This window comes from Papio anubis, chromosome 5 (assembly GCF_008728515.1).
Source record: "Papio anubis isolate 15944 chromosome 5, Panubis1.0, whole genome shotgun sequence".
NCBI classification, from domain to species: Eukaryota; Metazoa; Chordata; class Mammalia; order Primates; family Cercopithecidae; genus Papio; species Papio anubis.
This window is the reverse complement of record NC_044980.1, coordinates 88,171,095-88,197,811: the sequence shown is the minus strand read 5'-3', so window position 1 is coordinate 88,197,811 and position 26,717 is coordinate 88,171,095. Positions and strand designations below refer to the sequence as shown.

The 26,717-nt window shown below is 39.5% G+C and overlaps 1 protein-coding gene across 5 annotated transcripts in view; it reads left to right on the top strand.

The window, feature by feature from the left end:
- The window catches only part of LOC116274928 (multiple C2 and transmembrane domain-containing protein 1), a 366,664-nt gene that overhangs the window by 4,827 nt on the left and 335,120 nt on the right, over positions 1-26,717 (top strand). For 2 of the 5 annotated variants that reach the window (XM_031666308.1, XM_031666309.1), the window contains exons 2-4: positions 7,965-8,042; positions 14,244-14,363; positions 14,998-15,294. The exons of 2 other annotated variants lie outside the window; for them this stretch is intronic. In XM_031666308.1, coding sequence (XP_031522168.1) covers positions 7,965-8,042; positions 14,244-14,363; positions 14,998-15,294 — 495 coding nt within the window. The remainder of the gene's footprint in view (positions 1-7,964; positions 8,043-14,243; positions 14,364-14,997; positions 15,295-26,717) is intronic. One more of the 5 variants, XM_031666310.1, reaches the window with a different exon arrangement.

The window sequence follows — 26,717 nt, the reverse complement described above, 5'->3', positions numbered from 1 at the left end:
TATCATACGTATCTGGCAAATTTGAGTTGAACTATGAATCTTGTATAAACGGAAGTGTTAACATGTAGATGTTATGAGAGATTGGCTTAAACTATAGCAAGTGTTCAATAAACATTAGCAATTGCTGTTGTGCTTGTTATTATTATTGGAGAGTATATTGAACTTTTGCAATTGCTGCTATTACAAATATGTGTGTGGTTGAAAAAAATTAACAGGGTACTTTGCCAGTCCTTCTTATTTAATTTAGGATATGAACTATGTTACTTGCAGTGTTGGAAAAAGTAGCCCATGACTAATCAAGGTAGTATTGGTGACGTTACAATTTTATACAGCAATGAAAAAAAATCTTACATTATTTTTAGCAAGTATATATGCATTACCATGAAGAATGAATATGTTATGTTGAGGGAAAAAAATGGGATTAGCAGATTCGTTTAAAAATAGAACATTCTTCTTCCTCTTTCTTTTACCTCACTGTTTGAAAATGATTTCACAAAATAAAGGTTAATAATATATTTTTGATATCTAAAGGAAACATGTAATATGATTTCTTTGATCATAATGCTTATTAAATCATTTACGAATCCTGGTTAATGGAGTATAAATAATATGTCTGTATAACTTTATAAGCGTTGACAAAATCTGCAGATTTAGAAGTTAGGTTATATATATTTTTTCTTTTTGGTCTATATCTATTTATAATATTGTAGCAGACATCTGCTTTAGGTAAGCAGAAAGTATATATATATAGGGAGAGATGGAGTTTTGCTCTTATTGCCCAGGCTGAATGCAATGATGCAATCTGGGCTCACCGCAACCTCTGTTTCCCAGGTTCAAGCAATTCTCCCGCCTCAGCCTCCCAAGTAGCTGGGATTACAGGCATGTGCCACCATGCCTAGCTAATTTTGTATTTTTAGTAGAGACGGGGTTTCTCCATGTTGGTCAGGTTGGTCTCGAACTCCCGACCTCAGGTGATTCACCTCGGCCTCCCAAAGTGTTGGGATTACAGGCATGAGCCACCGCGCCTGGCTTGAAAATAATTTTTTGAAACATTTGCTTTAATTGCTTTTTGCTACTGGAAAACTTACTAAAAATCACATATTTCCCTGCCTCAGTAAGTCAAGCATCCTAAATAAGACCATTTCTTGATAACTGAGGGTCGTTATTTGCATTCTGGGCTTTGCTTGTTTGTTTAATGTGAATGAGTAGATATTATCCTACAACTTCCTTTATATAAACGTGCATGTTTTTATAAAACTAGAGTATAAACCATACCTGTTTATGACATGCTTACCTTTCTGTAAAGCTAATTATTGAATCAAAGAAGAGGCACCCTTTTCTCAAGTCATTTGTTCACTTAACAAATAGTCTTTACAGTTTTTGTAAATTTTGATTTGTTGGCACCACTGAAGATACAGCTTTCTTCTATATCATTAACTTTATGTGCCATTTTAATTTGCTTTTCACCATCAACCTTTTCTTCTAACTCATAGTGCTTTTTATGAATCAGAAGTGAGAAGTTTACTATCCCTAACAATTCAAGATTTTATCCAAATACATTTTCCCCTCTAATATGTAGCAGTTTGTTATCATTAGAAACTTTTTTTTTTTCTCCTGGCAGAATATCAGGCCACAATGTCCCTAAAGTCTCCAAATATTTGTATTTAACTGAAGTATGGGTGCAGTATGGAAAACTATATTTGTAATATAATGATATTTAAAAGTCCTGCCTAGTGTCTTCTTGAGAGAATAGTTTTCTTCTCTTCAGTGAAGTCTTTTCGAGATATTTTATACCAGCCTTATTTCCTGTTCTCTTGGGTGCTAGCCAATTTGGAAAATTACAACAAATGTAGGCAAGTGGACCTCTGGACATCTTAGGATCTTTGTATCCTCCTAATCCCACTGGGTTCATTTAGAAAGGCCTCTTCAGCATTAACAGTAGGAACCTACTTTGCTTAAGCCTGAACCACCTTCACTTGCCTTGCCAGCTCTGCTGGCATAGAATTTGGCAAGCCCTAGTACAACTGACCTGGTGAATTGGTATTGTAAAACAGTTCAGGGGAAGACTACTCAATAAGTGGTGACAATGAATGAAGGGATGAATGGATGGGCTAGAACTGTTCAGAGATAAGGCCTCTGGAAAAGCTTCAAAATCGCTTTATGTTTGTGAAATGATATTATTGCCTTCTCGATTCCAAGTCCTTTTAAGCCAGGCAGATATATTTGATGTTCCCCTCTTCCCCCAGTTGGTAGCTTGGCTTTTGCCAGCCTAGACTTTAATTCTGATTCTTGGGCAGAAAAGAACCAGAATTAAAGTCTGGTGAAGGGAGGATGTGGCACCTACAAAGTGACTGCCATATTGTGTTCCCATGGAGGATGGAAAAGTATCCTATTTCTGAGGTCTCCGGGTGAAGGATATAGTTCTTGGTATTAGACTCTGACTCTGGGTATCCATTTTTTGCACCCAAGTCTCCCTTTCTGGCCTCTGACACTGCACCCACACATCTGGATTCCTGATTCCTGCCTACACATCCTCACTTAGCTATGCCTCTGAGTCTTGAATTCTGCCTGGATCTTGGCTCAAGATACCTTCCTTCCTTCTTCACTGCTACTTCTCCTTGACCCATCTCCTTGACCTGTTTTTTGTACCTGCACTTCTCCTGCATCCCAAACCCATTATTTAAGAAAGTCTCTTATCTTCCCTTTACTCCTAGCCATGACTCAGATTAAAATCCCAATATTGGCTGGGCACGGTGGCTCATGCCTGTAATCCCAGCACTTTGGGAGGCCGAGGCAGGTGGGTCACCTGAGGTCAGGAGTTCAAGATCAGCCTGGGAAACATGGTGAAACCCTGTCTCTACTAAAAATACAAAATTTAGCCGGGCGTGGTGGCAGGCACCTATAATCCCAGTTAGTCGGGAGGCTGAGACAGGAGACTCGCTTGAACCTGGGATGCAGAGGTTGCAGTGAGCTGAGATAGCGCCACTGCATTCCAGTCTGGGAGACAAGAGTGAAACTCCGTCAATAATAATAATAATAATAATAATAATAAATAATCCCAATATTGACCAAGAATCCTGTCCTCACTAGCCTGGTTCATTCTGCTGCCTCTTAAATACCAAGTGTGTGAAGTGGAATTCAGACAGGTGGCCAGGTGATATTTACATTGACCCCTCCTGTCTAATGCTGAGCCTAGTTAAAAAAAACCCCAAATCCTCCCTCCAGAAAATTTGCATTGCCCATCAACTGCATTTGCTTATAAAGGATGTTTTTCTCCCGTGGAGGACTAGACTAGAGCAGATTTTTCACTGAGCGTGGTTCATTGTCTCTGTGTCCTTGCCCTTTTCCCTTCTAATTTTAAACATCTCACATGTCTAGTCTTTAACATCCACACCCACTTTCTTAGTCCTTCCTGCCTGCTTTCTTCCTTCTCCTTAATATTGTTTCTCATCCTGACTTTCTCTGCTTGCAAGATCTGATTCTTGTAACGAACCATTTAGCATCCAGAGATGTGCTGTTCCATGTGGCAGCCGCTCCCCACATTTTGCTATGGGACTCTGGAAGCATGGCTAGTTAGAATTGAGAGGGGCTATAAGTGTAAAATGCATACGTGCACACTGAATTTTGAAGACTTGTACAAAGAAAAGAATATGAAATATCCCATTAGTAAACTTTTCATATTGATTGCATGTTGGGATAACATTTTGGATATATTAGGTTCAATTAAATATATTAAAGCTCATTTTACAAGTAAAATTACATATGTGTCTCATACTTGTATTTTTATTGGATGCAAATGATCTAAAGCAGGGATTTCAAACTCCAAACTCCAATGCCCACAGGGGTCACCAAAATAAAGACAAGGGGCCAAGAGGGTTTGGTGGGGCCGTGGTGGACCAGGGAGCCCCTGCCCCCTTGAAGGAGCAGCTGCTTCTCAGCTGGTTACTGACACCCGGGAAAGAAACTATTGCCAGAGCTTCTAGATCCTTTAATAGAAGCCAAATCCCAGATTTTTGTGTGAAGTCTTTAGATTCCTGAATTTTTGTCAGATAAATCATATATTTTTAAAAGCATCATAGGTTAAATAAAATATATCTCTGGCATGAATTTAGCTGTCAGTTTGAACTTCTGACTCAGAGAGGTCATATCTGGTTTCTCCTTTCCCCCCTTCCCCTTCCCCCAAGTGCTGGGCAAGTGCTAAGCATGTGTTGTCTGGGGCAATACATGTAGGTACCAATACGACACGCAGGTGTCAATACATTTTACAAACTAATAGGCTGAGTTCACCAGCCGGGAGAAATGAGTGGTGGGATGCAGGTGAGAATGCAGTGGGTTGGGGGGTATGTGGAAATTGTGGAGCTGGGGACAGGGAGAGTGGCCAACCACTTTGGCTCTATACAGACGATAAAAGAAAGCAGTAGTGGGAGAAGAAGAAAGTGTTAGAAATGGGCCATGGAAAGGTTTTTATAAATGGAGATACCTTGAGTGAGTTGATGGAGCCTATGGAGAGGGAGAGGTCAAAGATAAAGGAGAAAGGGGGATAATTGATGAGATAAAGTTCCTAAGTACATGTGTTGGGGTGGGTCCCACAGGCCACGGGAGGGAGGTCTCCCTTAGCCTTCAGCCAGAAGAAGCACCCCTCTTTCATTGCAGATGGAAGGAGACAGTGTGGACATTGATGCAAGGAGGTCTGTAGACTTGGTGGCCACAGTTTGAGGGTGTTCTGTCTGGCGGCCACTTCCTAGTTTTGAAGTGTGATTAGGATTTGGACATAGGGAAATGGTGACAGACTGTTGACTAAGCACAAAGGCAAATAAGTGTCCTGTGTATGCAAAAAATAGGAAGTCAGTAGCGGGACTGAAATCTAGGGTGTGGGCATAGGGGTAATGCGAATAAAGATGAGAGTGAAGGGGTGGCCAGATATGAGGGCTGAGACATGTACTCTCCAACCCTGGAGGCAATTGAGCAGGGTAGTGACTGGGTCAACCTGAGCCTTAGGAGGGAGAAGCTGGCGTGGAAACAGGAGACCATGAGGAGGCCTCAGTAGTCTCAGTGAGAGCCTGCAATTGGGCCGTGCTCTGACCTTGGTGACAGAAAGATGGAAAGATTTGTGGGATCAGGGGTTTGGCTGAATATTCAGGGAAGGGGGAGTAGAAAGAGTTCATCACAGCATGTTTTCCCCTTTCCTTATGTTTTTGATTTTTCCTAGTTCTGTTCAGAGGTGCTTTTGTTGAAACATTTTTTTTTTCCCCCTGGGTGGGAGTTGAGTTTTGGGTTTGCATTTCTGCAGAATGGCTGAGGGTACCAGGCTCCTAAGTGTCAGATTGTCACCTATTTACTGTAATAACTCCTATTCTTTAAGTTATTTTGAGTTCTTCAGAATAAAATGGTTCTCTTTTTTGTGCAGTGTCAGGCACTGAAAGTAGTGAGTGTTAATAGAGCAAAAGAAAGGGTAAAACATGTTAGTTTTAAAAATCAGACAAAACAAGAACACCTCCTACATATACCTGTTAGCTGAATTTTTATGGTGCTTGATGCCAGAGTGGCTACATATTTGGAGAAATAGTTACAATGAAGGAGGTTGGGATCCAAGGGCTCTGCTGGAAATTTTGATTCTTGATCAAGGTAGTGTGCTGCAAATGTGTTAAAATGTGCATCCTCTCTCCTGTGCAAGGCTGATCTGTGCGTGGCAAATGGTCCGTTTCTGCAAACTGCCAAAAGATATTCTCTCAAAATAGAAATGATATTCTATCCATACTCTTAGGCCATATCTGATTCTTGTTCTTATATTGAAATGTAAAGTTGATTTTGATATAAGAATAATTTAGCTATTTTTATAGTTGCTTTTGAATAGTATTTTCACCACACCACACTGGAACTCCAAGTGTTTTCCAAAATATCTTTTGGGATTGGAAGCGATTTTAGAGACAAGCTCTGGGTTGCCACAGAACAGTTGCCTCCTGTGCCCTGCAGGGCCAAGCCCCCAAATCAGCAGGGACCACGTGTCTCTAGCTGAGAAGCAGACATGGGCTGCACCTTCTCTTTTCTTCTTTGCTTTCCTCTACTTTTACAGGAAGCTTCAGGTGAGGAACAGTAATGGGGTTTGGCTGTGATTGTGACTTTGCCTGGTCCTGTCTGGCCTTGTATATACACCAGTTGAACTCAACAGAGTTTCAATTAAAAAAAAAAAAAAGACTTGACCATTTGAGTCATCCCCTCAGCCTCTCTCTGCTCCCTTTGGCCCACTATGCAGCAAAATGTTCTACACTCAGGCTGATGCTTTTGTTATTTCCTTGCTTTCTCTGTGGGAATCAGCAGAATAAGACAGAAGGGAATAGTCAGAGATGGGAGGGAGACCTGCAGTTGGCAGAATTTCTCAGGCCGCATGCTCTCTGCCTGTGGGCTTTTCAAGGAAGACAAAGCATTTTGAAGTGTATTTATACCTATTGTTTATCTGGCATTTTCACTTTCTTTGACTTCAAGTTTTTCCTACTGGGCATTTGCCAGGAATGAGGAAGAACTATATGCAATTTGCCATAAGAGAATCTTTGTATAAACTGGATGACTTGGATAACTTTGTATAACTTGGATGACTTGGATAACTTGGATGATTAGCCTATGGAACTGTGTTGTGGGACAATCCAGGCGGTATATTATTTAGGTCTTGGCTCTTCCTTCTGTGCCCTCTGGCTTACCTTTCAGCTATAATATCAGTTTTCTTTCTTTGCTTAGAAAATGAGCAGGGAAAATAAAGAAAGGACAGTCAGGCAATTTTTTTATTAGTAGCTTTTATAAAATATCTTTTTTCATGGCAAAATTTTAATAATTGACTCCTTTGATGTTTGTGACATTTTGTGTTGCTTTGATATATGCCTTACACACATGTATGCACACACACAGAGGATACCTTTACCAGGCATGGTTTATGCACGTGCTTACTCTTTCATGCACACAATATTTTTCACTGGAGTCAAAGATAACCAGAAGAACATCAGCATTCTTCCACTTCTAAATTTAATCATCCACTTTAATAGTAATAAAGTAATAGTATTACATTTAAATGATGATATAATCTTTACAAATGGCTTTAGTTTATCTAGTCTGAATAGATGCACAAAAACTAGTTCAGCAAAAGAGAAAAAAAAAACAATTGGAAGATGGCATTTGTGGTTAGTAAACCACTATCATGTGTGTTCTACAAAGGAAATGAATAATCTTACTTTGAATTTAAAATATATATAAATATAAAGAGTGCCATATAAAAATATATATTATATATGTTTTACTTATATTATATATAATATAATATATATTAAAGCTATGATATATAAGAAATGCCTTTTCTTCAGTAGGATAGTCATTCTCCTGTAAGTGTATATCATATTTATAGCCACCATGGGAGAGCACTCATTGAATTATTCCCTTAATCCTTTCAAACCCAGGTGTCACAATAACTAATATCAATCATTAGTGTTTTCAAGCATGGGCTGACTTAACTCTCACAAACTGATCCTTACAGGTAAAAAATAGGGAGGCATTTTGGTGAGTTTCTCTATTGATATAGTTCATTTTTTTTCTAATTTGAGGAAGGGAAATACTTTTAGGATCATAAAAATATATTCCCATAATCACAAGATATATTCCCATAATCACAAGATATATTCCCATAATCACAAGAATCTCATTTTTTGAGATCACCTCAGAATGAGAGCTGGTAAATAACTGAATTAGGAACAAATTGGTCTGAGACAGCAGAGCCTTCCTGGGTGGTGGGTGGCTGCCTAGTGTAATGTCTTATTTTCTGTTAATGTTGCCATGCTAATGCCTCTCAGTGGCTCTATTTGAAAAACATTTCTTACACTATTTTATTACTTTCTTCATCCTCTTAATTATATCTGGATTATATCCTGAATGGTGTATTTACAAATGCCCATTTCATATTTTAAAATCTATTCTTTTTCTAGGAGTATATGCCTGATGTGAGTTTCAGACAATTTCATTTGTATTTGGTGCCAGAAATGTGTTGCGTGAGCTGCTTTTGCGTAAGTGTACACGAACATATTTATTGTGTTATCTATTGTGGTAGGGCTTGCTCTTTACTACCCTGTCTTTGAATTAACTTTTGTTAAATCACAATATGATTTTTTTTTTTTTTTTTGAGAGAGTCTTGCTCTGTCGCCCAGGCTGGAGTGCAGTGGTGCAATCTCGGCTCACTGCAACCTTCACCTCCTGGGTTCAAGCGATTCTCCTGCCTCAGTCTCCCAAGTAGCTGGAATTACAGGCGCCTGCCATCACACCTGGCTAATTTTTGTATTTTTAGTAGAGATGGGGTTTCGCCATGTTGGTCAGGTTGGTCTCGAACTCCTGACCTCAAGTGATCTGCCTGCCTCATCCTCCCAAAGTACTGGGATTACAGGCATGAGTCAATATGCCCGGCCTGCAGTCCATCTTCTAAAGCTGCATTAGGTGAGGTCTGACTTGCCTGCGAGTTCCTCCCCAGCCTACCCTGAGCTGGGCTCTGTTTGCTCAGTTGTGCCATCTCACCTCTGGCCTGAGGCCAACCAACATGTGGAGCTTCTTACCCGGTGCCATTTAAAAATGACACTTCATAACTGATATTAATAATAGCTATACATATATAACATTATGTATTAGGCATTATTCTAAGTATTGTATATATATTAACTGATTTATTTACTACAACACTTAGGTTGATGTCTTCTTCATTTTCCAAATGGGGAAACTGAACCACAGGCGATTAACTGACTTGCCCAAAGTTATACATCTGTATGATGGACCCAGGTCTATGTCACCAGAGTCTGTGTCTTTAAACACTACAGAATAGGCTGCCTAAAGTAGGTTGTGCCTGAGGAACCCAGCTTAGGAAAATATAATCCCAAGTAACTAGCAACTTTTAAATGACAGTTCTACTTAAAAAAAAAAATTATTCCTTACCAGGCACCCCACTAAATCACCATCATTATTTTTGTTATTGATACTATTATTAGACATATGTTATACATTAAAAGTTCTATAATTTTTCATTTCCTATATTCTATAGCCTCATCTTGTTTCTATCATTCTACTTTCTTCTCCCCTGAAAGGCATGATTTTAGGGGAAATAAATGAAATATATCTGTCTCTTAGGCATTCTATATACAGCATCTCAAAGAAACATTTATAGATTATGTACATTGTCTCACTTAAACTTCACAGCAGTTTCGACAAATAGATATTGTTAGTTGCATTTTATGTATGGGAAATTCTTAGAGAGGCTAAGTAACTTTTTGGCAGTCCTGGTTTTGTCCATAGTTAGTAAGTGGCAAAGCTAGACATTGACAGACATCTGATTACTACCAACGCCATAATTTCCAGGCTACCCACTGCTTCACCATTGGTGAGGCCACATTACCACACTAGTGCTAGATACATGCTTGGTGCCCAAACCTGTGATTTGTGGTTGAGTCTGACTGTCCCTTAACACCAGCCTTGCTGGTAGGTCTCTCCACAGTTTTGGAGAGAAGGCTAGAGGAAGGTGCCACCATTAGTTGGAGAAAAGTTTCCAGTGAATGAGAATGGGTTGGTGTGTTTATGTTTGGCTCAGTTCTGAGACCTCATAGTGAATATTTTCAGATCTTTCTTCTTGTGAGTTCTATACACATATCATGACTTCAAATCATGTTGTTAAGCTCCTCTGAAAAATAATGCTGTATATTCTGTATTTAGTCTAGGAGTTATGATCTTTGGACAGGAAAACAAATTCTTTTCTGAACACTTAATTGTTTTGTAAAGATGTCCATTTGGGATATATTCCTTTAACAAGGAGAAAGCAAGATATGAGATAATGTCTTCTGAATTTGGCATAATTTCTAATGTTTCTTAATAATGATAATATCAGCATGCAAATCTTAGTCTTATGCCAGTTGCTGTCTTAATGGATTTGCAGACATTACTTCATTTAATCTTTGTGACAACAATAAAGCAGTGGGAATTCTTAGCCTCATTTTATAGATAAATCAGTGGAGGCTTAGAAAAAGTGAGGACATTTCTCAAGGTCACACAGCTGGTAAACAGTAGAGCTCAGATTTTGTACCTAAGAACTGACTCCAAAACTCATGAGTCTAACTGCTATGTTATAGTTGGCTTTCTTCAACACTGAAAAGCTGCTAGGTCTGCTTGCTGGGTCTGACCTGCAGACCCTGACCCAGCGATGGATGAAAGACGTACACTGACACAGATATTTTGCCTGTCAGTGCAGCTAAGGGAATCTGCTGCCTGAGTCTGCAGCTTTGGTCCCGATAAGCTGGTGAAGTTCACATTTATTTAGTACAGATTAAATTACAAAAGTCTCCAGTAAACACTACCAGAGGGTGATTAACATCGCCAACCTCCCTAGTAGAGAGCAGTGATGTATCCACAGATGATCAAAGGTTGGTCTTAGGACCACATGAGTAAACAAGCTATTTAGATAAACTCCTCTACATTCCTATGTATCTATGCCCTAAGTTTTTAAGAGAATTCTGCTGCCTTCAGCCAAATCTTTTACTGAAGCTATGCAAACCTCCTGGCCTTCCAAGAAGGTTTGTGACTATTTCCTATAACTTTATAACTTCTTCCACCACCTTGAATGATCCCCTAAATCTGCTCATGAGTGTTGTCTTGTAGCTGTTTTCCAGATGTCTTGGAATGGGGAGAATATGCAGTTAAAATGTTCTATATAATAAACCAATCCCAGATATGTATGTGTAGCTGGAAGATCTCCTTCCAATTAAATACCAATGATTTTAGTAACCATCTTTCTCTTTCTCCCTTCCTCAAATATTTATGAAATATCTATGTTGTGGTAGACAGGGTATCTTGTTAATACCTTGATAATAAGACAGTTCCTACTCACATAGAGCTTACGATCTTATAGAAGAAACATCCATTACATTAAAATATATGCAAATTGTTACCAATTACAATTGTGATAACTAAATCAGAGAAGTACAGAGAATTATAGGAATGAATTGTATAATAAGTAGTCTCAACCCAATCTTGAGAGAGGGAGGATCAGATTGGGTTTCCCTGAAGAAGCATTTAGGATCAAATGAAAATAATGAATAGGAGTTAGTCAGATTTCTTCAGGGTGGAGGGAAGTCAGGGATGTGGCAGACAGTTCTGGGCAGAGGGAACCACAGCAGGAGGTACTTAGAGGAAGATTGCCTGGACAGTGGGGATTTGGTGATTAAGAGGGAAGGTGTGCGTGTGTTGGGGGAGATGGGTCTGGGATTAGTGGCAGGGGCCAGATTATGCAGAACCTTGCAGATCGTGGGGAGATTTTGGACTTTAGCAAGCACTGAAGCAATTTTGAGAGCCTGGATGCTCAGCCTTGAAGAGAGGAACCATCTTCAGGAGACTTCATGTCCTCGGTCTGGGAATAGCTTTCCTTTGCTTCTATGTGTGGAACCACACTGTACTCACAAAGTTGTCTTGTAAAGAGATAGGGAAGTAGATTGGAGCTATGTTTTCCCTATTAGGATATGGTATTTAAAAAATGTCGACAAAAATAGAAATACCTAGAGGATGAAAGTATCTTTCCCCCTGGAAAAACATGCCATTTCATTCTTCCTATTGCTTTTTTATTGAGTACTATTGGAAAGTAAATGAAGGCAAGAAATGCAATCTAATGTCTCATTATCAGTGCTCAGGGGAGATATTTCTCCTAGACAGCACATTTCCGAGCCTAGGTAGAGACGAAAATTAGATAAAGCTCAGTGATCCAGATGTTACGACTGTAAATTATAAAAAATACATTTTCAGGAGCTTTCAACTTCTTTCCTGAGGTTAGGGTGGGGAAAAAATGAAAAACTTTGGAAAGCGTTCTATAAGGAGTTGTACATTTAAAAATCTGTATTGTTTGTTAACATAAGCATGGGTTAATTAGGAAGACTTTCTGTTGAACAGATCTAAAGCATGGTAAAGTGGATTTAATTTGTTATGTATTTTCCTATATATTTTCTCAGATATAAAATCTGAATTTTATATTTCCATGTATAGCCAATATTCGTATTTATGAAACAAATTTGCAGCAATGTTCTCAAGCAAGAAGGAAAAGTTAAAGTGTGTAAAAGCTCACCATTACATTTGTTATGCAATGTTATAGGAGGGAAAAGAAGGAAATGTCAAAATATTTCATGGAGACTGTAGTCTGTCACACAATCAAAATTGAAGTGGCAACATAAGCCAGCCTACTTGCTCTTCTGTGAACGCTCAAGGTATAGATTCTAGCACATCTAGGAAATGTGAGTGATCAGAAATTGTACCAACCCCTGCCCGACTGAGGTTTGCCAATCTCTGCGTTGACCTCCCCAGCCAACTACTACAGTGACCAATATGAGCATGGACTGCTTTAAGCACTCAAGCATTACTGCCATCTGGACTAGGAAATAGCATCTAGTAGAAATTTTCAATGACAGAAGCCACACCAAAGTCAAAAGGGTATCAACAACCTACATATTCTTTTATTTGCTATTATGGAAAAATGCGATGTAGTCTTTTTGTTGTTGTTCTTCATGTAGTATTTTACTGGAGTCATAACCAAGTAAACATTATGCTATTCAAACAGTAAACAGATTTAAACAGTAATTCTAATTCTATTTTGGGTATCGTAAACCCTTTTCAGAAACTAACAAAGGTTGTGGTATTTTCCCCACCGAAATGTACACAAAACCAGAATTGTGCATTCTTCCTCAAGGAGGAAAACTCATGACCTTCAATCCGTGGACTCCAGAGCTCTCAGTTAATACCCTTGGGTAAAAGGAAGACTCAGTAACAATTCTTATGAAATTAGATGGCTTCATTAGCATTATAAAAGTTAAAACTTGAGTCTCTGAAATTTCAACCATGGCCTGCATATTTATTTATCCTAGAACCTTGCAGGGGACTTGGATTGATTTTAGGAGGAAAAATCTGTAGACTGGCCTCCTAAGAGTAGGTCTAGACGTGTCCAGAAATAAAAAGGAAGCTGTAGCCTGCAGCATTTACCAAACAGACCAGGGTACGAGGGGAACCCAAATTTGGAGTTTCTTGTTAATATGGGGTTCTGTTTCCTAGAAGTTGATTTCTGTTTCCTTCTTATGCATTCTTATATGAGACTCTTCTTTGGGTCTGAGCCTTTGAGAAGCGAGATTCCTTTACCAGAGGCTGTGATATCTAATAGAAGCTCTCTCTGATTATCCTCCTCAGTTGTCAACATTTGCCGACTGCCACCTACACACATAAGAAATTGAAAATCTGTTCTAGATTCTGGAAACCCAATACTCCTGCACTCCAGAGATTTTTTCTCTTAGATGGGGAGGTAGCATATATACGTAAAACATAAGTGTCACTACCAGGTAGCACAGACATTCTACTTTTAAGTAAATAAAACCATAGGGATCCCTGTGTCTTGGGAGATAAATACAGAGGCTTAATGACCTCATTTGCGACAACTACCTGAACAATTGGTCTGGTTTGCACCAGCAGTAGTGTACTCTCAGCTCTCTGTTCACTTCTTCTCATTGATTTCATGGCCATCTTATAAAAGTGCTGGAAAATGTAGAAGCCTGCAGTCTGAAATCACCATGAAGAAAGAGTTTTGTTTGAGGACAGTTCTCAAACCTGTGAGGTGGATGATTCACAGGGATATGGATCTGTGCTTGTGCACTCTGGAGTTTGATAAATGGGCGCACAAACAATTGCTTCCTTTAAAATAAGCCAACCACAGGCCTAACTTATAGCTCCTTGCCTGGAAGCCCGATTCTCTGCTTGGGGCAGCAGCCTATGAAAAGGAAGCTGGGTAGAGCTAAGGGTGGAATGTGAGCACCTCTTGGACTGAAGCTTGGGCTTGGTGTAAGAAGGCCAAGGAGACTGAGCTGCTGCTGGGGCTGACTCCTCATGTCCTGCCAGCTAGGCCATGCTTGGGAGCTAAAGAGGCACACAGTAGTTCCCCACATGATACTGGGAACATTTGAAGAGTGTTGGGTAGGAATGGAGATGTCTAATGGGATGGATGGAGCAGAGCCCAGGCATCAGGGATGGGCTGTTCACGAGCCTTTCATTGCAAGATATAGGAGCTCAACGCTTCCTTGATTAGGCTTCAAAGGAGAGTGTATTGGCCACAGCTGAAAAGACCCAGGGCAGGCTGGATCCAGGCCTCAGTCGTCAGGTCTCTGTCTTTACCCCACCACCCTCTGCCACCTTTCCTTCTTTCCTTCTCCCAGAATTGCTTGGCTTTGGACATCTTCTCTCTCAGGCAGACTCTCTACTGGCGGCTTTCAGCATCTCTAGGCACACATCTTCCTCACAGCTGTGACCACCCATGGGAAAGACCATGCTTGGGAGTGAGTGACATTGGGAGTGATTTGGACCCTCACTGTGTCTACCGTGGCCAGTTGGTGCTTTGGGCAGGTTATGTGTGTATTTTGGAACCCAGAAGTGAGGGGCATTCAACCCAAACACGGTGGACTGAGAGTGGGAGAGAGGCGGGTCTTTAAAGGCAAATCAGATTGCTCTGGGCAGGCAGATATTTCCAGTGCCCACGTGGGGTGCAGTGCTCATGTGGGGTTTGGTCAGTCAGCAGCAGTGGGGAAGATGAATAATCAGCCATCCAGAAAATCTATCTGTGAGCTACTGGACTCAGCTGCTGGTCTGAAGCACTGCCTTGGAGAGGGAGACTGTTTTCCTGTGTTTTCAATATAAAATGAACATAGAGTATAGAATTTTAAAGTGTATATCAACTAGATTTTTAATGCTTTTCTTCCTGAATGGGTTTTAGTATTTGAAAAGCCATACTAATGAGATGACTAGTTTTAAAGTTAGCTATGGTACAAATAACAGTAACTGAGTTAACCTAAAGGCTATCACATTAATGAAGTCCTAGAATTTTAGCAAAGAACTTAGAAAACATACTTTAGAGAGGTAAATACTGATGCTCAAGGGATAAATCCACTTACCATCCTCTTTTCCTCCTTTCAGAGCCTAGAATATAAACAGTTCCTGATCCGCACTCCACTTGCAAGCAGCTTCATTATACAAATATGCTTTAGTAGTGTTCACCCATTGCTGCCTCAGCTTCTTTTACTGTCCCTGTCATCACATTTTGCAAGAAGATGGTTTTTTAAGGGGATCTGTGGTTTCGATAAAAAAGAAGAGAAGATAACAGTGCAAGAGAAGAATGGCTTAGGAGAGTTGCCTGCCCCTGGGTGGAGACTGGACTGGTTGACTTTGCCCATGGGGAAGAGAGGTGGAGGCAGACTGTCTTCCAGAACTCAAGTAAGTCTTAACCTCTGTAAACCTCACATTTCTTTTCTGTAAAACTGGGGGAATAACATACCAACCTGATGGTGCTGTTATGAGGGTACAATGTAAGTTCCTGGCACGTGGCAATGCTCAATATACATTCTTTATTCTCCTCCACTCCACTTCTGATAGTCGTTCATCTCCACTTTTGAGGCAGCAGGTATCTTTAAACATTGTACTGGTGTCTCTTGGAGCCTTCAGGAATGACCATTTATACTTTAGCATGAATTAACTCAGCTAGGTTCTTGCCTTCTAATTTCTGGATAGAACATTGTAAATTTTGAGCAGTGGGCGTGGGTGGAAGTGATTTAGCTCAATTTGTAGAATTTGTGGCAGCAACCTAGGCCTGGATGGGTGCCACAGGACTTAGTATGGGGGAGGTGACAAGAGGCTGGAAAGTAGTGGAGCTTTGAATGGAGGTGCCTGGGAAGGGAGGCATGAGATGCTAACTACAGACTTGCTTTGATCCATAGCTTGGCTGAAGAATGGCTCTGGGTCTGGCAAGGGAATGGGAAACTGCCATGTTCTCCTCTGCCACCCTCCTGTCCCTCATAATTTCTTGCTCCAAGAACTTGGGCTGGAGCTGCTAGAAGTACATTAGGAGATCTCATCTGCAAACCAACTCCCATTAGTGACATTGCTTCTCTGGGCAAATGAAGACAGTAAACACAGCTTCCTAATGAACTCTGGACTTTCCCCAGTTCAGGAAGTCAGAAGCTGCTCGCACTGCATAGATAATGTTTTCATAAGGCTTAGCCTTCGTACACTTGCACAATTTTTCTGTCACATCTTAAAATGGAAGATCTAAGCAGGAGTCACTTGTAGTCACTTCCTTTGCTTTATATACGCTTTGCACATAGTAAATGCCCCATAAATGCGAAATCAAATTGAATAATATATGATTTGTCTATTATTTGAAAAAGCTTTTAATTTTTAGAGTAGTATACAGAATAATTAGGGATAGATGACATTGTTTGACATAAATAAACTTTAATTTTTTAATATTTATTGAAGAGTTTTGATATTTCGTTAAAATAATGTCTCAAGGGGTTAATTAGCCACAATTTTTTGAGTTTCTAGGTTTTTAAATTAAGCTACTTTTTAATCCTACTGAGAATTTCCTACATTGCTACAATTATGTTTACAGGGAATTTATTTTTCAAGGTTAAATAGAGATAATCACTTTCTCAAATAGAGATATTCTAAATTGATTTCTAATCTTCTAAGCACACAACTGTCCATGCAGTCCTGTCTCAGATTTTAGTTCTGAGAACCGATTTAGGCATCTTTATCTCATTATTGGTCCTTTCATATTATTTTTATGTCTGATTTCCTCTCATTTCCTAAAAATGGGTGTAATGTTTAAGAATAATGATACTTTTGGTATCTTTTTACGGTGTTTACAGAGTGTTTACCTTATGGGAGGTACTGTGCTTGGAGATGTGAGTAAAAGGTGCTGGCTTGGTTAGCCATTTCACAGTTGAAATGAACTGTGTGCTCTTAGAAATCACCTGTGATCCTGTGATCAAAAAATGTTTATGGATTGTAGGATTGATTTTCAAGAGTTAGATTCCCTTAATTTCTGCTCGACTCATGAAGGTAAATGAACAGGCGAAGAGTTAGTGAAGGCTGACCTGTCTCTGCCCAGATCCCCTCATCTTGAGACGGGCCCATCCCCTGGCTGCTGGGGCATGGACTGTGATGGCTTCACAGCTGTGTCCCTAGTAGGCATTGCCCTTGGCCTCAGGACACAGCCTCTCCCAAAGTTATGTCCCTCCAAGTGGCCAGTGGCTGGTTGATGAGGGGCTATAAAGACCCAGCCCTCTTGCCTCTATTTGGGGCAACTCTGCAGTCCCAGCCCCAGAGCTCCCTGTAGGACTGAAGGACGCCTCAGTTGAAACCACATTGTGGGTTACCTTCTCCTTCTGTCCAATCCTGATTCCTTGCTTCCTTATGGGTGTATCTCCCAGGGCAGCGCAACTCACCCCCAATAAATTGGCTAGATGTACATCTCCATTGCAGAGAACATTTACAAGGAACTCCGTCTGACTGACATCATTGTTGAATTTCTTGAAGAGATCTGTAAGTTTTAGGAAGAAACAATCAGATGTCATAGAAACAGTGGCAACAAACTTTGAAGGGCTTGGTGACAGATGAACATTTTGAAGCAATCAAGGGAAGTTTTGTGGTAGCGTTACACCCAGGCTTAAAATAACGTTTATAGAAGGATGAAGAAACACAGATATCCCAGAGAAGATGAGCGTTAGGTGGCACCAGAGTGCAACAAAATTAAAAGGAGATTGCAAGTACTACGAAAAATCATTTATTACAGAAAAGAAATTAGATTTTTAAATAAGCATTTCAAAAAAATCACCAAATGCTAATGTGGGAGGAATCTTTTTTTTTTCAGCTACAGAATCACACTATAGCCGGGAGGTTCAAGTGCTGCAGAAAATTATTATAAAGCGCCCACTGCATACTATTCATATATGTACTGCTTCATTTCAAGGATCAGGAAATGGTCTTCAGCTGTGAAGACCATTTGGTATTTATTATGAATCAGAGTACGAGGTCTCAAAGTGGTTAAATGGCTTTCCAACAGTACATTTGTCTAATGCATAGCAGCTACTCAGATATTTATTGAATGGATGCAGAAATCAATGAATAGGGCTGGGAACAAATTTAGGATATTTTCCTTACTACCTAGAGGAACGGAATTTACCTCGGAAAAGTTTCACAGTCTAATGGGACTTCAGCTTCTTTGGGTTAGCTCCTGTGCATAATATGTGTTATTTTAACTTTTTAAAAAAGTCGAATGAACTTCTAGGAATCTATTGCAAAGACGTCATCAAAGGATTGAACCAAAAATATATTTAGAATTGTTTATCACTCTGTTAGTTTTAATAGAAGAACTGGAAATTGCTCACATTTCCAATAACAGAGGAATGCTTAAATAATTACAATAAACCCTCTGGGTTATTACCTGGTCATTTGTTCTGTGCTGGAAATGTGCAAGGGGAGAAGAAAAGACACACACACAGTACCTTTAAGGGTAGACAGCCTTTATCCCAAGTATATGGCAATACAGATATAATAAGCAAATGATATAAGCAAAAGCAAATTGCAATGGGAAGGGGAGAAGGGAAAAGTATATATATACATACACACACACATATATATGTATATATATATTTACACTCACTAGACTATGGAGGATTCACCAGGAATCAACAGCCTGGGCTCCAGAGTCGGCCACTCATCTGTGCACAGGCAAGGAGAGGTCTCATGACGCTTTGGTGTGGTCTGGAACCCTCTTTTGTAACGAGTTCTTTGGCATGGGATCCAGTCACCAGGGCCTTTTGTGACTGGGCTCAAGGAATACAAAAAGGTCAACTTGTTTTTGCGATTGTCTATTGTTTTTAAATAACTAACATATAGACATAGATTGAAATAGAGATTTCTCCGAAACATCGCTGGATGAACGCCTCAGGTGGCTCACACAACCTGTTCTGGGACTTGGTGACCATTGTTTGTGTCATGTTCAATTGAGTTCGAATTTAATATTTAACTTTTCCTCCAAACTTGGCCTCAATTTGATACTCAATTGTAGGAAAATACCCTTACAGATACATGGGGAAGTCATAGTTGATATAGATTACAGATACAGGGTGAGCACAGGAGAATTAAAAGCACAATTAATAAAAACCACACGCACCATGGCTTTTCAAGGAGAGTAATATTGTGAAAATTGTCAGGGATAGGCACATAACATTCAGTATGAAGTCAGGCACAAACCCCTCCTTGGGCTGCGGTAAGCATATCTAATGCCATTCGATTTTGCAACACAACAGTACACAGCTGAGCAAATTCATCTGATAACAACATACGTCCAATGCTACTGTCATTAAGAGCTTTTTCTACATGTAAGCTTAATATTTTAATTTGTCGCTGAAGCAGGATTGTACCGGTGGCAGAGGAGAATACTGTGATAGGGTACCGCCACCAGGGAGTCCGGATTACTGGGGAGGGGAGTATTATCCCGGATGGTGAATGGAATTAATGGCCACCTCAAAGTGCATCTCCCCATCCAATGTGGGGGCAGGTATTGCCACTCGTAGGATCTGCATACCCACAGGGTCCTCACCAGGGTACAGCGATGGTTTTGCTGTAATTATAGAGTATTAAGGTGTTATTAAAGTAGCAAAGAGATTGTGTTTCACTGGGGGCAATGTTGTTGATTTGGAGTCTGTGTTGACAATTGTCTGGCAGGAGAAACCCCAGAGTAACATTAGAGGAGCCATTTAAGGCCTCCAGACAAAAGGGGGGCTATATGGAATCTGGCCACTAGCACAGCAGTTTCCCAATATATACTGTTCCAGGCATATTGGGCAGGATACCAAAGCTTTTGACACAAGGCGAGGGTGGAGTTCATCTTTCGTCTCACTTGGGTAAAGATAGATTTCTTCCTTTGGTCAAAGGAAGTCCAGGCTGGGTTGCAAGTATTGTTGTGTTGTTGTTGTGGCCCCATTGGCAGTGACACAGCCATTCAGAAATGTTGGCAGGGATGATTCTCCAAGGTAGTCTATTTCCTGTGGCCTCTGGCAACTCGATGCATAGTCAACATTGACTACGGTTGGCTTCTTCTGCTGCGGTGGCTACCCAGTTGATGAATGTATTCTTGGCCGCAGACACAAAGACACAGGTACTGATCATTAGTAGATAGGTTATTCCCTGTAGTAAAAAAAACAGAGGGGAGCATGATATTGTTTTTCATCTTTAGGAAATTGTACTATGCCTTCATTTTCTGCTCCCATAGCTACAAGGTCACCAGCCTTAGGGGTGGGATCTGGTGGACGCTATACCCATATTTTGGCTCCAGGATTTAAGCTACCTGTACCAGTGGATCTGAATCCCCCAGTTCTGTATGTAGCCTCTGTTGGGACAGACATTTCCTCAGGGGTTAATTGTTGACAAGGTACCACTACCAATTGAGCATCATTTAAAAATGTTTTTGAAATATTTTGATAAGCATTTTTAATGAACTTTTATATAGAACACTTTTATATTTAAAGAAAAAATTGCAAATAGAGGTCAGAGAGTTCCCATGTACTTTGCACCCAGTTTCCCCTATTATTAATAACTTACATGGCTGTGGCATATTTATTACAATTAACGAATCAACATGGATTCATTATTATTAACTTAAAGTCCTTACTTTATTAAGATCCCTTAGTTTTTACCTAATGTTTCAGTATCCTATCTTAAGATACTATATTACATTTAGTTATGTCTCCTTAAGCTTCTGTTGGCTGTGACAGTTTCTCAGACTTTTCTTGTTTTTGATGACCTTGATAGGTTTGAGGAGTACTGGTCAGATATTTTATAGAATGTTTCTCAGTTGGGATTTATCTGATGTTTTTCTCACGATTAGACTGGAGTCATGGGTCTTTGAGAGGAAACCACAAAGGGAAAGTGCCATTCTCATCACATCACATCGAGGGTACCTACTATCAACATGACTTACCACTGTTAATGCTGACCTTGATGGCTTGGCTGAGGTAGCATTTGTCAGGTTTCTCCACTGTAAAGTTATTCAGCACTTTACCTGCCCTCACCCCACTCCCTTTTCCATACTGTAGTCTTTGGAGGGAAGTCACTATGCACAGCTTATCCTTAAAAGGTGAGAAGTTAAGTCCCATCTCTTTGAAGGTTGAGTATTTACATAAATTGTTTGTAATTCAGCACAGACTTGTCTGTTCTCTCCCTTTATTCAATCATATATTTATATCAGTGTGGGCTAATGGCTTATTTTATACTTTGGATTATAACCCAATATTACTGTATTTATTTCTTTGCTCAGATTGCTCTGGCGCAGGCCATTGGGAACGCTTTCATTTTGTTCCAGTCCCCCTTTGATATACTCCCCTCTGTGTGTGTGTTTGTGTGTTTTCTGGAGCACTTGCTTCCTTGCTTCTATACGGTCCCCATTAGACTGTGCAGGCTCTTCTTCTTTTTTTTTTTTTTGAGATGGAGTCTCATTCTGTCGCCCAGGCTGGAGTGCAGTGGCGCGATCTCGGCTCACTGCAAGCTTTGCCTCCCTGGTTCACGCCATTCTCCTGCCTCAGCTTCCCAAGTAGCTGGGACTACAGACGCCCGCCACTGCGTCCTGCTAATTTTTTTTTTTTTTTTTTTTTGTATTTTTTATTAGAGACAGGGTTTCACCGTGTTCGCCAGGACGGTCTCGATCTCCTGACCTCGTGATCCGCCTGCCTCGGCCTCCTAAAGTGCTGGGATTACAGGCGTGAGCCACCACGCCCAGTCGCAGGCTCTTCTTATATATTTCCTGCTCTAGTCCTAGAAATAGCCGTGTTTTCAAGGATTCCTGTTTTCTTTTTTTTGAGAATAGTATTAGATGACAAGATCTGGGCACTAAGTGTGCTCATTGCTATTGGAAGCATTTTTAATGGCATAGAACAATGGTCATTATAATCTGAAATTTTAAAAACACAAAATTGGACAAACCGTGATATGAATTGTATGTGTATATAATCCATGAATATAAGTTCATTGAAAAATAAAAAAATACCAATGTAAGCATTCATTTATCAAAGAGTTGTGGGATTTTTTAAAAATAGTTTTCTGTTGTCTTCAAATTCTAGATCATAAATTATATACCTTATAATCAGAAAAAATAAATAGTAGCAAGTGGTTTTTTTAACATTAAAATTATTTTTTTAAAAGTACAATGAGACAGATCTTGTTAATTTTACTCATCTCCTCTGACTATATTTTTAGTACTCATTAAGTGCCTATATCCCACAAGCTCTCAGCATATACACAAGGAATTGAGCCAGAAACTGTTGTCAACATCTGTTTTGAGGAGAGTTTGAGGACAGTAATGTAATGATGGAAATTTCCTGGCAAACCATAATTTTTTTTTAATTTATTTTTTATTTATTATTATTATTATACTTTAAGTTCTAGGGTACATGTGCATAACGTGCAGGTTTGTTACATTGTTAAATGTCCTTACCAGTACTGAAATTATTTAAGAACATTATTATTTCTTACGCCAGGGTTTCCTAAATTCCAGCCATTCATAGTTTTGGCCACATATATCCAACACCTGCACAAGATTTATTTAATAGTTTCTCTAATTTGACTTTACAAATTTTATGTATGTATTTCAGAAAAACTCTGCCACTACTCTAAGTAAAAATCCCATGTCATGAATAGAATGTAAACATAAAATACATTGGAACAAGATAGTGTCATTAAAGTTAAAACAATAAAGTGAAGGGCATCCTTGTCCGGAGCTGCGCGGCCCGGCCATAGCAAATAATAATTAATGATTAAATGCCCGAGCTCTATTCCTTTCCACCTTCTACCTCCTCCCTAGATTTGTTGTTTCTCTTTTGTATCAATACCTCATAAAAGATGGCGCTCTTCCTGCTTCTTCTTCACTTGTTTTTCCCCGCGGCCGCGAAAATTGTTACTTTGTAGCGCAGGCACCATCCCGCGCCCGGGAAAATTACCAACTGACAGCGCAGGTGCAACATGACCTTCGACCAGAGAAACCAATACCTACTTGGTCACGCCCTCTGCGATGAGATCATCTCCGCCTCTGGCCCAACCCCTTCCCCTCCAAGTGTATATAAGGCACTGCATTACTGCCATTAAAGGAGACTTGATCAGAGCACTGTCTTGTCTCCATTTCTCGTGTCTCTTGTCCCCCAAATTCCCACTCCCTCCTCCAGGGCCTGCTTCGACGATCCCGCGGGCCGGGATACATCCTGATGTAAAGTCAACATGTAAATGTGCCCTAAAATGTCCTGCTTGGGTTTGGATCCTGCTTCACCACCTCATCTTGCTTTCTCTTACTCCCTGCAACTAACCCAGGTCTCTTTCCTCTCTCTGTCTTTTTAGCTGCATTTCCGAAAAGTTTATTAGGCAGAGTCTAGTCAGAAAAACATAATTCTGAATATTTAAAATAGAGAGAATATAATGTAGGGAATTGGTTACACAGCTGTGGAAGAGCTAAGAAGCCAAAAAGAGACTTCTAGGCAACCCAGGGTTTGGCAACAGCAGAATGTCACTATTACCCCTAGGCTGGAGGGACAGAAGATGCAATGTAGTTAGGAGTCCAGCTGTCAGGGTCACCCAATGAAGTAGGTACCAAGTACTCTGACTTCTCCCTTCCAGCTCTCCTCCCATTGCTGATCCCAGTTGGATGCTTGCTGACAGAGAGCCAGCAGTCTGAGATGGGTAAGGAGAGGACAAGGATTGGATTTGCCAGCAGACATCTGCCAAGCAGCACAGGGACTGGGCCATGCCCTGCTTCCAGGTGGGGGAAAACTTGCTTCCAGCACCTCTTCAGGATACCTTCTTAATACCTGCCAGAAAAGAAACCTTCATTTATTTTCCTTCCTTATTCTTCTTTCATTTTGTCCTTTCTTTTCTCCTTTGCTCTCATTCTTCTTTTCTTTCTTTCCTGAGAAATATCAAACAATAAATCAAGGAAGAAAGCAAAGGAGGAAATAATGTAAGATGCGTCAAGCTACGGTTCTCCCCATTTAAGTCCCGCATGGCAGGACTTGGTGTGGATTTTTACCAACAGTTTCATGAAGTAAGATATTTAGCGCTTTATTTGAGAGCATTCGATGCTTCTGATTAGGCATGAATGCCCTGAGCTACAGAGCACCTTCCGTTGTGCTTGTTTATGATCGAACTTCTCTGCCTGGTGCAGTGCTGGGATGCACAGATTGCTTAGAGAGGGCAGTGACTTACTGATTTCTCTGGAAGAACCCCTGAGAAGTTCTGGGGCCCAGTCCTTAAAGGCAGGATGTGCAGTTAGATGCTTGATTGGGGATTAGCTTATGTCTTTAATTCCTGGTTGTCTGACACTCTGCTTCTCAAGTAATATCTGACTTTTGTTCTCTATACTCCTGTTTAAAATAGGAAATATGAATTACAGTCTTCTAATTTTATATTTTCTAAGAAAATGGTTGACATCAGCCCTTCTCAGTTGTTCTCAGTGTATCTTTGCAGCTTCAGGCTTCAGGACCTGTAACCTTTGCCTGTTCACAGCAGTAGAGGCGGGATCAGTGCACCAGGGGTACCATCCTGGCTTTGCAGTGCCACTCAGTTTATTCTCTTCTTGTTCTAAGTAGAAAGCTTTTTATTTGGTTTCCTTCCCTGCTGTAGTATATGATTGGGAAATGAAAGAATGAATTCTAAAAATGCCTGCCTACTCCCTTCTTTGAAGTATCCAAATTCTATCAATTATTTAAAATGTAGGTAAATTCTTATTTCTTAAACTATTTCCATTTCTCCATCATTTATTGAAAACTGGCTCTGTGTCAAGCACTGTGCTAGTGCTGGGGATACAAATATTAGTAAGACAGGGTTGCTTCTCTTGAGGAGTTTGCATATAGAGAAAGATGTTTATTCATCTTTGCAAAGATCCTTACAGAAACAAGAGCTTCTAACCCATTATCTGCTGCAACCCTTATCAATTTGGAATAGAACAGTGACTTTCAGACTTTTATGACCATATTCAAATGAAGACATACATTTTATATCAGATTCTGTACACACATATACATACACACATGTACAAGAAAACCCTGAAAGTTTTAAGAAACTAAGATAACGATGGATATTTTCCATTCCATTAAAAAAAATAAAGTTGCTGGTTTTGACTCATTTTATTGATTTCATGACTCACTAATGGGTTGTATCCCACAATTTGAAAAGAGCGATATCAATAGAATTTGTTATTGTTATACGAATTAATATAACAATGCTTCCAAAATCTAATTGTCTTGGCCAAATCACAGAACTGGTGAGTGGAAGTGTCAGAACAGGTTTTTACATCCAGAAGTTCTCTCTTTTGCCTCTAGTGTATCTATATAGTACATAGAGATAATTAACTTGGCAATTAATATGTGTAGTAGTTTTTGAAATATTTATTTTATCATCTTAACCTTTCATTTTGAGCATCTTAACATAGTATCCATGTTTACATTTCATTATAGCCCCCATATGGCTCAACATAATGACATATAGAAGAGGGTCAATGTTAATTTTGAGATTAAGTACTGAAAGGCGTCATATGTAGATGATTAGAAAAGACAAAATGCCTTATTAACTGTTAAGCTTGTGGGTAAGATGTAGGTTCTAGAGCCAGGCTGCCTAGTTTAGAATTTTGCTTCATCACATTCTTGCTGTGTGACCTTAGTTAGATAGGGTATTTATCCACAGTGTTCCTGAGTTTTCTCATCTGGAAATTGGAATAATTATACTAATTATCTCATAGGGTTACTGTGAGAATTAAATGCATGTAAAGACCTTAGAACCAGTGGTTGGTACATAGTGAGCCCTCAAATGTTGGCCATAACAAATGTTAGCTGTTTTGATTATCACTATCAATACAACCATTGTTTCTGGCTGATTTTATAGGTAGCTTATAGAAAAAAACATTGTCAGTGAAAAATTTCGGATCTTAAGTATAAGTTTGAAAGAAATACAAGAGGGAAGGGAAATATTTGAAGCTCTGTTAGTTCATTATGAATGAAATGCTTCTGTAGTTTGTGGTTTGGAAGACTAAGATATTGACATTTTTATTGACTAGATTTTTAGCAGTGGTAAAATTGCTTGATTTGAGTTTTAAAAATCTAGGAATTTATTGCTGGCTTAACAAAAAGTTAATATGATAATAGGTATTTTGTGACTCAGGCTACAGCATATTCAGCAATCCTGAAAACTGCAAATATACAAGAGCAGTATACTGTCTGCTACTAGAATACTGGACTATGCTTTCAAAATTAGCAAACTCGCAGTCTCCTTTCATCCCACACTCGTTCCCACCACTAGGATTCATATGTAATGAAATGAAATGTCTTATCAGAAACTTTAACAATCTTGTCTTTTTATATTAGTTTGGATTTGCATATTTATTGCTTTCTTACTTATATATGTACCTATACATTTATTTTATTCTAATGATGTGTTCTTTATTAAATGGTTATAAGTCAATTTGGGCCTCTCTTTAGTAATTCTTTTCATACATTTTCATTGGGAAAGATCAAAGACAAAGATTCACTGTAGAAGGTTAATATGAGGGGGTACATAATATAGCTGTGTTTGCAGTACATTGTTTAATTGTGTCTTAATTAATTTTCTATTAAATATAAGCTAGTATATGTCATGTATTATACCTTCTTCTTGTTTTGAATGGAATTATTAAACTTCTTGTAATCAGAGATCAAATTATACCAGGTAAACGGTTGTCCCACCCCCTTGCAGTGTTCTTACAGAGTATGTGGATAAAAATTCTTGTACAGTTATGAATAAAAGGATATTTTAGAAATGAAGTTTTGTTTCTAAAAAGAAAT